The sequence below is a fragment of the Hypomesus nipponensis genome, chromosome 9 (genome assembly GCF_054491055.1).
Source record: "Hypomesus nipponensis isolate SF chromosome 9, ASM5449105v1, whole genome shotgun sequence".
In the NCBI taxonomy this organism is placed as follows: domain Eukaryota; kingdom Metazoa; phylum Chordata; class Actinopteri; order Osmeriformes; family Osmeridae; genus Hypomesus; species Hypomesus nipponensis.
This window is the reverse complement of record NC_140369.1, coordinates 660712-673986: the sequence shown is the minus strand read 5'-3', so window position 1 is coordinate 673986 and position 13275 is coordinate 660712. Positions and strand designations below refer to the sequence as shown.

The 13275-nt window shown below is 53.5% G+C and overlaps 1 protein-coding gene across 1 annotated transcript in view; it reads right to left on the bottom strand.

Annotated features, from left to right (window-relative positions):
* The window catches only part of LOC146272224 (ERC protein 2-like), a 39912-nt gene extending 27009 nt beyond the window's left edge, over positions 1-12903 (bottom strand). The window contains 5 exon segments of the mRNA XM_084705175.1: positions 23-451; positions 3351-3374; positions 12213-12439; positions 12442-12790; positions 12793-12903. Of these exon segments, the coding sequence (XP_084561301.1) occupies positions 23-451; positions 3351-3374; positions 12213-12439; positions 12442-12790; positions 12793-12903 (1140 nt within the window).
* Positions 12904-13275: the final 372 nt, after the last annotated feature.

Here is a 13275-nt window from a genome sequence, read left to right as displayed (position 1 = left end):
GAGGGAGGAGACAGGGCCGTACCTCTCGCAGGTGGATGTTCTCCTTCTCTTTCTGATCCAGGATAACCTCCAGGTGTCCCAGCTGAGCCTCTGCCTCCGCGATGCGTCTCGTCCGCTCCTGCTCCTCCTCCTCCGCCCCCCGGCCCGGCCCCGCGGGCAGCCCCTTGCTCTGCAGCATCTCCAGAAGCTTCTTGATGGACTCGTCCCTGGCGCCCAGGGTCTGCTTCTGGGTCTCGATCCTCAGCTCCATCTCCTCCAGGGTCTTCCTCAGCAGGAACAGCTCCTTGGCCTGACGGTCGTGTTCCGCCTGCAGCCGGCGGAAGTTGTCCTCGTTGAGCTCGATGGAGGTGAAGTGGTCAGAGCCCAGCCGGCTCTCCTGCTGCAGCAGGTGGTTCAGGTCTCTCTGGGTACGCAGTTCATCCTGCAAGGCCTGGATGGTGAGCTGGAGGTGCTGGGGGGGGGAGGAGGGGGAGGCAGGGGGGAGAGGGGGCAGGGGGGAGGCAGGGGGAGAGGGGGCAGGGGGGAGGCAGGGGGGAGGCAGGGGGAGAGGGGGCAGGGGGGAGGAGGGGGAGGCAGGGGGAGAGGGGGCAGGGGGGAGGCAGGGGGAGAGGGGGCAGGGGGGAGGAGGGGGAGGCAGGGGGAGGCAGGGGGAGGGAGGGGGAGAGGGGGCAGGGGGAGGCAGGGGGAGGCAGGGGGAGGGAGGGGAGAGGGGGCAGGGGGAGAGGGGGCAGGGGGCAGGAGGGGAAGGCAGGGGTAGAGGGGGCAGGGGGAGAGGGGGCAGGAGGGGGAGGCAGGGGGAGAGGGGGCAGGAGGCGGAGGCAGGGGGAGGGAGGGGGAGGGAGGGGGAGAGGGGCCAGGGGGAGGCAGGGGGAGGCAGGGGGAGGGAGGGGGAGGGAGGGGGAGGGAGGGGGAGAGGGGGCAGGGGGAGAGGGGGCAGGGGGGAGGCATAGGGATGTTAGGGTGATTCCAACAGGCAGGGTGAACTAATCAGTCCTACTCTGGTGCTATACAACCATCCTACAGACGGGGAACACTACAGAATACTCTGGTGCTATACAACCATCCTACAGACGGGGAACACTACAGGAACCAGAGGAGGTGGGGTACTGAGGAGCTGTCCCTGGCTCTGTGGAAGGAGAAGTTTAGGTGTACAGAAGACACACACACGTACACAACACACACACAAAGTATGGGAAATACTGAACATAATAAAAAAATAAACTTACCACACTAGAGCATGGGGAAAAGCAAAAAAAAAAACATACATTGTTTGGCGGCAAAACAAATCAACAGACGTGTATGTATGTTCTGTCTGCTGAAAATTGACTGTTTATCTGGTAACTATTTTTGTACAAACAAGCTACAAATGTCTGTCTACCATTGAAACTCTGGACAGATTTACTCCAACTGTTGGAATTAAATGAAAAGGCCAAGAGGAACAATGCCGTCAGAGATGATGGGATGGCTGGGAAGAACTGCCAGTGTGTTTGGTAGATCCAAACACAGAGCACCTGCTGTAACAGCTCCTCCTGCATCAAACAGCACACTCACCCTCGTTTACAGGCTCAAGTCTCTCCTCCATCTTTGAGTTTAGGACTGAGTAGGTAAAACATACTTAGTCAAGTCTAATCAGATGCAGGATTCCTTCTCAAAGAAAGGAAGGTAGGTGTAAAACACGCAAGACTCATGATGTTTGTACTGTACAAAATAAATACAGTCTCTTTATTCGATCAAATAAGGATGTCTACATATGGTAGAAATACAAACGGGTGTATGGTCATGAGGGACTGAGGAAGGAGATCATGTCTCTAGATAGCCTGAAGTGGTGGGAAGGTCTGGTGTAAAACTCTGACTGAGACCTGTTAGCTCAACACTCAGGAAGTGGTGTCCGGATAAGGAAAGGTGTCCTTACATGAGAGACTCATTAATAACAAAACCTATTTAAACACTTAAAAAGTGTTTGTTACGACAGGTAACAGTGTTTACAGTGTTTTGGGCACAAACAGAAAAGAGGAGCAAAACGTTTCATAGGGGGAGTGTTCATAGGGGGAGGTGCACGCATCATGCAGTTAGGCCATCAGTGCACAAAAACCGTGAGTAGTTTGAGTAAGGTTGGAAGGGGGCAGGACAGGGGCAGGTAAAGGGGCAGGACAGGGGGCAGGACAGGGGGCAGGACAGGGGGCAGGACAGGGGCAGGACAGGGGGCAGGACAGGGGGAGGACAGGGGGCAGGACAGGGGCAGGACAGGGGGCAGGACAGGGGGCAGGACAGGGGCAGGACAGGGGGCAGGACAGGGGGCAGGACAGGGGGCAGGACAGGGGCAGGACAGGGGGCAGGACAGGGGGCAGGTAAAGGGGCAGGACAGGGGCAGGACAGGGGGCAGGACAGGGGGCAGGACAGGGGCAGGACAGGGGGCAGGACAGGGGCAGGACAGGGGGCAGGACAGGGGGCAGGACAGGGGGCAGGACAGGGGCAGGACAGGGGGCAGGACAGGGGGCAGGACAGGGGGCAGGACAGGGGCAGGACAGGGGGCAGGTAAAGGGGCAGGACAGGGGCAGGTAAAGGGGCAGGACAGGGGGCAGGACAGGGGGCAGGACAGGGGGCAGGTAAAGGGGCAGTACAGGGGGCAGGACAGGGGGCAGGACAGGGGCAGGACAGGGGCAGGTAAAGGGGCAGGACAGGGGCAGGTAAAGGGGCAGGACAGGGGGCAGGACAGGGGGCAGGACAGGGGGCAGGTAAAGGGGCAGTACAGGGGGCAGGACAGGGGGCAGGACAGGGGCAGGACAGGGGGCAGGACAGGGGGCAGGTAAAGGGGCAGGACAGGGGGCAAGACAGGGGGCAGGACAGGGGGCAGGTAAAGGGGCAGGACAGGGGGCAGGACAGGGGGCAGGTAAAGGGGCAGGACAGGGGGCAGGACAGGGGGCAGGACAGGGGCAGGACAGGGGGCAGGTAAAGGGGCAGGACAGGGGCAGGTAAAGGGGCAGGACAGGGGCAGGAGAAGGGGTGGTGGCAGGGGTAGAATTACACGGAGGGGTCGTACACACTTGTGGTGACAGAGTGTGTCAGAAGCAACAGCATCTGTACAGGGTCTGGTGACATCACACACCTCTCTGTAGTGTTGGGCTCATCTGAGGATGTGTGTGTTGAGGGATGGGGGACAACCAGCCAGGTGTCTGAGGACCCTGGGGTTTGGCAGGGGAGTGGAGGGGCGGGGCGGGGCGGGGAGTGGAGGGGCGGGGCGGGGAGTGGAGGGGCGGGGAGTGGAGGGGCGGGGCGGGGGGAACACATGTCACCCTGAGGGGAGACTCTATGTTGTGCCACGTCAGCGGAGGCAAACATAGCAGACAAACCTTGGTCCTGCGGGCGTCCAGCAGCTAGCGAGGGCGGAGCCAACAGAGAGAGGGCGGAGCCAACAGAGAGAATGAACACAGCGTCAGAACAAACACACACCTACACACACCCCTACACACACATACACCTACACACACCCATATATACACACACACACACACCTACACACACACACACATACACCTACACATACATACAGACACACACTTACACACACACATACACACATGTAACCGAGATGGGTGGTGAAAGCAGTACCCATGAGAAAAAAAATACAAATATCTTTCAATCATCCATTCATCCTTCCTGAAATTGGTGTAAAACTGAAATGCATGATGAAAGTATTGGATCACACCTGACATCTCCAGTTTTTGGGGGAAACCTTTGTGGAAAGAGGCAGAGACACTTCTGAACCATCACTGGTGGATCAACTGTTCCTGGAGACGCTGAACCCTTCTATAAGATGTGAACCTCACTGCACTGCTGAGGGCTAGAGGTGTCCCAGCAACACCGGAATCCTCTCTGTGACATTGCTTTTAAAAAGGACTACTAGGGGTGGGAATCCTTTGGTCCCTCACAATTCGATTCAAATTGATTCTTGGGGTCACGTATCGATAAAAAAACAAATCACAATTTATTTATTTTAGGCACAAAAAATGCATTAAAAACATAAAAAACATTTTTTTAACATTTGTGAATCGATGTGAAGCACTAGAAGACTGAATCGCGATTCAAATGTGAATCGATTTTTCCCCACCCCTAATGAACACATCTGATTTGATGACGTATGTTCTTCCGTCCTGATGGGGAAAATGTGTCCTGCAGGGGGCAGTGTGTCCTGCAGGGGGCAGTGTGTCCTGCCAGCCTGCAGGGGGCAGTGTGTCCTGCAGGGGGCAGTGTGTCCTCCCAGCCTGCAGGGGGCAGTGTGTCCTCCCAGCCTGCAGGGGGCAGTGTGTCCTGCAGGGGGCAGTGTGTCCCCCCAGCCTGCAGGGGGCAGTGTGTCCTGCAGGGGGCAGTGTGTCCTCCCAGCCTGCAGGGGGCAGTGTGTCCTGCAGGGGGCAGTGTGTCCTGCAGGGGGCAGTGTGTCCTCCCAGCCTGCAGGGGGCAGTGTTTCCCCTCAGCCTGCAGGGGGCAGTGTGTCCCCCCAGCCTGCAGGGGGCAGTGTGTCCCCCCAGCCTGCAGGGGGCAGTGTGTCCCCCCAGCCTGCAGGGGGCAGTGTGTCCTCCCAGCCTGCAGGGGGCAGTGTGTCCTCCCAGCCTGCAGGGGGCAGTGTGTCCCCAGACAGGGCTCTGAGGAGCGGTGTGCTGTAGCCAGAGCAGCATCTTGCTTCTGCTGCTCTGGGCTCTGGGCTTACGTAAGACACCAGGCCAGGGCACTAAAACCACCTGGCAGCAGTCGGTCACTTCAGAGCATCTTCACACACAGTCTCCTGCACAAAGACCTCTGTCATGTTGTTTGATCAAAATACAAAAAGTAAAACATACTGAAATGGTAAAAGAAGTGTATGGGGGGAGGGGGAGGAGGGAGAGGGGATGGGGGGAGGGGGAGGAGAGAAGGGGAGGAGGGGGAAGAGAGGGGGGAGGGTTTCTGCTGGTGAGGATCAGATGTTATGTTTGTCTTCTGCTCACCTCTGCTCATCTCTGCTCATCTCTCTCAACATACAGTAGAGTTAGACTTAATATAGATTAACCCTAACCCTAATATAGATTAACCCCAACCCTAATCCATACTGTATATCTGTTAGTAGTATAGAACATACTACAGTACAGTTGATGTCAGACTAACTGTATTCGCCCTCTAATGGCATACATTCAGCCCAATGAACTGTCCCAACCACAGACAGGATAACACCAAATCTGCAGGAGAAATTCTATCTCTCCCTGCAGGGAGATCATTGAGGACATTTCTTAATTTCTCATTGGCTTTTCCCACTGTCATCTCTCTCTCTCTCTCTCTCTCTCTCTCTCTCTCTCTCTCTCTCTCTCTCTCTCTCTCTCTCTCTCTCTCTCTCTCTCTCTCTCTCTCTCTCTCTCTCTGTCTTTCACTCCTCTCTCTTCCTCTGATCAATATTCTGTCCTTTCATGGTGGTTGGGGAAGCGGTCCAATAGCTCCATCTGCATGATTGCACACTGGGGTTACAATCAGCAACCAGTCTTCCATAACCAAGCCTTATCCCTACCTCAACCCACCCTCATCCACACTCCATTCTCATCCACCCTTATCCACCCCTCCACCCACTGTCATCCACCCACTCACCTATCCACTTACTGAATGGGGTCTGTAAGAGCTGGAGGGCCCAGACCAGGGGTCTGTGTGGGGAGCTGGAGGGCCCAGACCAGGGGTCTGTCTGGGGAGCTGGATGGCCCAGACCAGGGGTCTGTGTGGGGAGCTGGAGGGCCCAGACCAGGGGTCTGTCTGGGGAGCTGGAGGGCCCAGACCAGGGGTCTGTGTGGGGAGCTGGAGGGCCCAGACCAGGGGTCTGTCTGGGGAGCTGGAGGGCCCAGACCAGGGGTCTGTGTGGGGAGCTGGAGGGCCCAGACCAGGGGTCTGTGTGGGGAGCTGGAGGGCCCAGACCAGGGGTCTGTCTGGGGAGCTGGAGGGCCCAGACCAGGGGTCTGTGTGGGGAGCTGGAGGGCCCAGACCAGGGGTCTGTGAGTCGCGGGAGGGCTGCTGTCTGTCTGTCGTGACTCAGCAGTCTCTAGGGGTACGAGGAGTCATGATGTCTTGTCTCTCGACAAGACAGGCTAGCAGAGCTCACCGGAGCCGTCTTGCACTGATGACAAATTTCACCTTTGTTGAAAGTAACACCCAGACTGTCAGTCACACATGCACACACACACAAAATTGGCTCATAGGCAGTTAAAAAGTATCAACACAATGACAAGGGCTCTCCACCCGTCTACACACACACTCACTCACTCTTCTCTCCGCACCTCCCTCCTCTTCTCACCACATCAGTGCTATATCTCACCCCCCTGCTGGAGCACCTTAGCCCCTTCTGTGCGTCAGTGAACATAGGTGGGTGACAACATGGACTTCATGAGTCAGACAGACTCACATACATCCTATAGTACAGTCTCTCCTGATACATCCTACAGTACAGGAGTCTCTCCTACAGCACAGGAGTCTCTCCTACAGTACAGGAGTCTCTCCTACAGTACTGGAGTCTCTCCTACAGTACAGGAGTCTCTCCTGCAGCACAGGAGTCTCTCCTACAGTAAAGGAGTCTCTCCTGCAGCACAGGAGTCTCTCCTACAGTACAGGAGTCTCTCCTACAGTACAGGAGTCTCTCCTACAGTACAGGAGTCTCTCCTACAGCACAGGAGTCTCTCCTACAGCACAGGAGTCTCTCCTACAGCACAGGAGTCTCTCCTACAGTACTGGAGTCTCTCCTACAGCACAGGAGTCTCTCCTACAGCACAGGAGTCTCTCCTACAGTACTGGAGTCTCTCCTACAGCACAGGAGTCTCTCCTACAGTACTGGAGTCTCTCCTACAGTACAGGAGTCTCTCCTGCAGCACAGGAGTCTCTCCTACAGTACTGGAGTCTCTCCTGCAGCACAGGAGTCTCTCCTACAGTACAGGAGTCTCTCCTACAGTACTGGAGTCTCTCCTACAGTACAGGAGTCTCTCCTACAGTACAGGAGTCTCTCCTACAGCACAGGAGTCTCTCCTACAGCACAGGAGTCTCTCCTACAGCACAGGAGTCTCTCCTACAGTACTGGAGTCTCTCCTACAGCACAGGAGTCTCTCCTACAGCACAGGAGTCTCTCCTACAGTACAGGAGTCTCTCCTGCAGCACAGGAGTCTCTCCTACAGTACAGGAGTCTCTCCTGCAGCACAGGAGTCTCTCCTACAGTACAGGAGTCTCTCCTACAGTACTGGAGTCTCTCCTACAGTACAGGAGTCTCTCCTACAGCACAGGAGTCTCTCCTACAGTACTGGAGTCTCTCCTACAGCACAGGAGTCTCTCCTACAGTACAGGAGTCTCTCCTGCAGCACAGGAGTCTCTCCTACAGTACAGGAGTCTCTCCTACAGTACTGGAGTCTCTCCTACAGTACAGGAGTCTCTCCTACAGTACAGGAGTCTCTCCTACAGCACAGGAGTCTCTCCTACAGTACTGGAGTCTCTCCTACAGCACAGGAGTCTCTCCTACAGTACTGGAGTCTCTCCTACAGCACAGGAGTCTCTCCTACAGTACTGGAGTCTCTCCTGCAGCACAGGAGTCTCTCCTACAGCACAGGAGTCTCTCCTACAGTACTGGAGTCTCTCCTACAGCACAGGAGTCTCTCCTACAGCACAGGAGTCTCTCCTACAGTACTGGAGTCTCTCCTGCAGCACAGGAGTCTCTCCTACAGCACAGGAGTCTCTCCTACAGTACTGGAGTCTCTCCTACAGCACAGGAGTCTCTCCTACAGTACTGGAGTCTCTCCTACAGCACAGGAGTCTCTCCTTAAAAGGAAATGAGTTTCTGTCTCCCTATTCCCTGACCCCTACACACAGCACCAAAGACAGCACCATGTCAAACAAGGGGAAAAAACCTGGCTGTTAGACTGCTTTGTTTGAATCAACGTGCTCCACTATTTGATCAGTAGCATGTCAAACTTCATGTCGAGTCGTTCTGTCAGTCAATGCGACCACCTCCCTAAACTCCCAGAGTCCCCGTGTCGCTCCTTTACAGCTGCAGCCTGTCTGGGTCTTTCTCCCAGGGGAGACTGGCTGTGGCTGGAGGGCCGGGGACTGACGCGTCCCAGGAGAGAGGCCGCTGACAGCTCCAGTCCACCTGGTTAGGCCAGCGCTGGGCCAGGGGGCGCTGGGAGAACCTGCGGCGATCAATAACCTAAACCTGCTCACGTCTCACTGCCTCCTCTCTGCTCCGCCTCGCACACACACACACAGACTATGGCTTATCCACAACGGCTGATCCTGCCACTGATCCGGCCTCCCATCTCCTGTACGGCTATTTGTCTCTCCAGATATCCTTTCTCACTTTCGGGACAAGATGCTTCAAAGTTTCAAAGGGTTGGCTTCTCTCTGCTCTCTTCACCTTCACTCCAGAAAGTCTTCCTCTTCACCAGACTACACTCTTGCCCTTAATTTAGCTCTTTTCCTCACATCCTTTAATGTTCAGTGACCCCTTTTCTCCTCGCCTAACTCTTCCTGCTTCTGGAGAAACAGTGGCCCCAGTGGCCTTTCATCAATGTTTTTTTCCGTTCTGTGTTCTTGCAAAATCGTTTGACGTAATCTTTCATTGCCCAAGTATGGTTCCAATCCAAAGAACACAAGTCACCAAGAAATTGCAACAAGCTTAGCTATTTGGATGGTTTGAGGGAGGCCAGAAACCAGGAAAACTGGGGAATTTGATTATTAAGATATGGATGTATTTAAAATATATATACAATAATAATTGCAGTATCCCATCCATCATTCCCTCCACCAAACACCTGCATCGCTCCATCCAACTCTTCATCATTCCCTCCACCAAACACCTGCATCGCTCCATCCAACTCTTCATCATTCCCTCCACCAAACACACCTGCATCGCTCCATCCAACCCTTCATCATTCCCTCCACCAAACACACCTGCATCGCTCCATCCAACTCTTCATTACTCCCTCCAACAAACACACCTGCATCGCTCCATCCAACCCTTCATCATTCCCTCCACCCCATCAACCCCTTTTGAGTGCCACATTTTGAAGGACTTCTAGATTTTTGCGATCACCAAAAGACCAAAAAGAGTATGACCAAAGCAGTTTTCCCCGCTAACAATACTCTCTGTCTTCAACTTGGTTGTTAACAGTTGCATGTTTGCTACATCAGTGTAGCTCATAGGTAAAAGTAGCTAATGTGAATCACGTGTGGTTATGTATAAAACCACTCTTGAAAACCACTCGTGAAATGATTTTGACAGCAAAGTTGAAGTTAGATAGCTAACTTTAACTTTATTGTCCAATTCAAGACACCAGAATTGTTTTATACATAACCACACGTGATTCAAATGAGCTACTTACACTGATTCTCGTCCATCTTGTTATGAAACAAGCTACATCAATTCCTCTTCTTCTTCTTGTTATAATTTAATGTCGAGCTGTAACCTACATTTAGTACTGCAGGAAAATATTGATGATCTTGTTCCGTCCATGTTTATCCAATTTGCTCGGTGGCGCTGTCAGATAAAACAAGGGTCCTGGAACTGCGGTCCTGGAACTGCGGTCCTGAAACTGCGGTCCTGAAACTGGAGCTCTCTGGCTCTGCAGGTACATGGTACTCAAAACTACCCAGAAGTGTCCTTGATCCACCCCTTTTATCGAGGATGCATCGGATGGTGACTTGGTCAGCGAGAACGCATCTGATTTCCCAGAAGTCATTGCAAGAAAACACGCATCTCTGCAGGTCATGCTTCAGTTTAGACATTACACATGAAAAATGAGTAGGCACAAGCACACAACCACGAATACACACAAACAGTCTGCCTCCTACGCAGTGGTGACAGAGAGAAGCCCAGAGGACATCTTAGTACACAGCCCCTCCACACAGCAGATTAGCACGCTTCAATTAGAGTTTGCACGCACACAATTCATGCACAAAAGACACACACGCTCTCTCACACGCATACACATTCCCACAGGCTGGCTTCACTACGTCGAGCCAGGCAGCTTCAAAACCTAATGCACGAGAGGAATGCACAAGCCCCCATGCAGAGACAATCAGATACAGCATGACGTCTGTGTGTGTGTGTGTGTGTGTGTGGCTGCGTGCATGTGAAAGTGTGCATCTCCTCTACCTGCACGGCCGAGCCAAAGATAACAGATCGTCCAGGGTGGGAGCACTTGTCCAGGCACACACACCTGGCACCTGGCACTATTTTGACTGCATCGCTATGTGAGAGGAGCAAACACACACCTGCATGACACAAACATGCTATACAGAGATCCATACAGGTGGCTATCAATGCCTCTACTTCCTCCTCACAGGCTGACAGGCCTTCTCATACAGACATTCTGCTTACCCAGACACAACCCAGCTCGAGAAGCAGTTTTCATTTTCTGTTTTTGCCAGTCTAATTGGCTACATACACATATACATTTACTCTTGTCTAATCAACCTTCACTTGATAATGAATGTATGTCAGAGGAATCCCATATGGTGCCCAGGGGACAACTGCTAAAGATATATAAGAGAGAGAGAGAGAGAGAGAGAGAGAGAGAGAGAGAGAGAGAGAGAGAGAGAGAGAGAAGAGAGAGAGAGAGAGAGAGAGAGAGAGAGAGAGAAAGAGAGAGACAGAAAGAGAGAGACAGAGAGAGAGAGACAGAAAGAGAGAGACAGAGAGAGAGAGAGAGAGAGAGAGAGAGAGAGAGAGAGAGAGAGAGAGAGAGACAGAAAGAGAGAGACAGAAAGAGAGAGACAGAGAGAGAGAGAGAGAGAGAGAGAGAGAGAGAGAGAGAGAGAGAGAGAGAAAGAGAGAGACAGAAAGAGAGAGACAGAAAGAGAGAGAGAGAGAGAGAGAGAGAGAGAGAGAGAGAGAGAGAGAGAGAGAGAGAGAGAGAGAGAAAGAGAGAGACAGAAAGAGAGAAAAAGAGAGAGACAGAAAGAGAGAGACAGAGAGAGAGAGAGAGACAGAGAGAGAGAGAGAGCAGACAGACAGAGATGTCCTTGTCCTCTCCAGACTTTGCACTTCTCCTCTCTTCACAGAGAGTGATTTAACGAGGCCACAACTTTACACACACACACACAGATACACACACACACACAGATACACACACACACACAGAGATACACACACATCACCACGCTATAGGCAACCCATGTACGTCACCTCAACAAACTAGTTAAACACTGCTTCCCCACATCATGAATATGATGAGCAGCTGCTCACACCCCTGTGACATCATATTTCAGGGTTAGGGTTAGCACATACTGACTTAGCACTGAAACACCATGTTTAAATCTTCTAATGTTCTCGACACCAATAGACCATACACAGGGGTTCCTGCAGAAAATGTGTTAGTTAGGGTGGTAGGGTGGGGTTTGGGGTCAGAACGGGGGGGGGGGGGGTTGCTAGTTTGTGCGATAGACTTTGCGTTCTGCAGAGAAGGGAGACTGGTGTGTTGGAATGGAAGGAGAAGACAGGACAGAGTAACACGGTGGATATCGCTATAAAAATAAAACAACGTAGTTAAGGCGGCAGGCGAGTGTTGCTTAGGCGGCCGCCTTAACTGAAAAGTTAAGGCTACTGTAACAGGGAAACCCTGATACGGTAAATTGAAATTTGGAAACAAATATGACTGAACATCCTCTTGATCTATTTTAACACTCACGCACTCCCATGCAGTGGGATTGTAAATGTTACTTTGAAATGAATCATAAAAAGCTGTCAAGATGAGTATTTGAGATATCAGTGAAAGTAGCCAACAGTGAACCCTATAAAACTGCCTCGTCACACTGACTGATGGTTATTACCACGATAAAACACCTCAAATTCTCAATGCTAAACATAATCATAGGAACACATTCTTCCAGATGGACATTTCATATCCACAGCTGTCCTCAATATCTGTTCATTCATGTTGAAAGAGACCAGCCATTGTCAGAAGGAGGTTAAGAGCGCGTTTGAATGTGTGTTAAAACATTCATGAATGCCAACACCTCTTTCCAGAAAGGTTTCCGCATGAATTGAAAAACCAAAGCACAAAGTTGATTCCTCTGGACAAAAGGACATACCCAGCGCACCTTCAGAGAGAGAGAGCCTAACTGGTACTGGGTGCACTGGACTATAGTGAGGGTGAGAGACACATGCAGGGAGCGCCGGGCTGCACTGAGTGTTGGTGAGAGTGTGCAGTCTGTTGGCTTGATCTCACCTGGTTCTCCTCGTGGGTGACCCTCATCTGCTCCTTCAAGATGGAGGTCCTTGCCGCCTCCTCCTTCCTCATCACCCTCTCCTTCTTCAGCTCTGGGCTCCAGAAGCTCTTGATGCTGTTGGTGGAGGACCCCAGCTTGCTGTCCTTCAGGTCCAGCTCCCTCCTCAGTAGCTCATTCTCCCTCTGCATGTCTCTGAGCTGGGCCTGCATCTCCAACAGCTCCCCCCACCACGCACCGCCTGCCGCAGCAGTGCCGAGGGAAGCCCCTGCTGGTGGTGGTGGTGGTGCTGCAGCATAGACAGGGAGCCCAGGTCGCTGTAGGAGAGCAGGTCGGCGTGGTGGTGGCCCAGCCCCACTGTGGCGATGTTGGGGCTGCTGCCCATGGCGGTGACCCGGCCTCCATACATGGCCCGGTTGGAGGCGCGGCCTAGGGTCACGGTGCCCTTGGGGTAGGTGGCGGTGGAGCCCACAGCCTCCTGGTCGCTCAGGTACATGGGCCCCGAGGTGGCGTAGGCGGCGTTGAGAGACTGGATGTTCTCCATAGAGAGCGTCTTGCCCCCCCCCCCCGCCGCCCCCGCCGCCCCCCCCCGCTGTGGACCCTGCGGTGCCCGAGGCGGGGCGAGCGAGGCAGGCGTGGTGAGCGGGAGGGGCTGCTGTCGATGTGGCTGGTGGCTCTGGCACTGCCGTACATGTCCCGGTGAGGAGGGGTGGAGGGAGAGGCTGGATGGAAGGGGACGTCCTTACCTGGGGTACGCTAAGGTGGAGGAGGAGGAGGATAGCAGGGTTCTCTGGTGATGGAGAGCCGAAGGGTTCTCTGGTGATGGAGAGCCGAAGGGTTCTCTGGTGATGGAGAGCCGAAGGGTTCTCTGGTGGTGGAGAGTAGAAGGGTTCTCTGGTGGCGGAGAGTAGAAGGGTTCTCTGGTGATGGAGAGCCGAAGGGTTCTCTGGTGATGGAGAGTAGAAGGGTTCTCTGGTGGCGGAGAGGTGGTACTGCACGCCTGAGAGAAATTACTCGACAACGGCAGATCTGGGAAAAATAGGGAAGAAGCTGTCAAGCTATGTG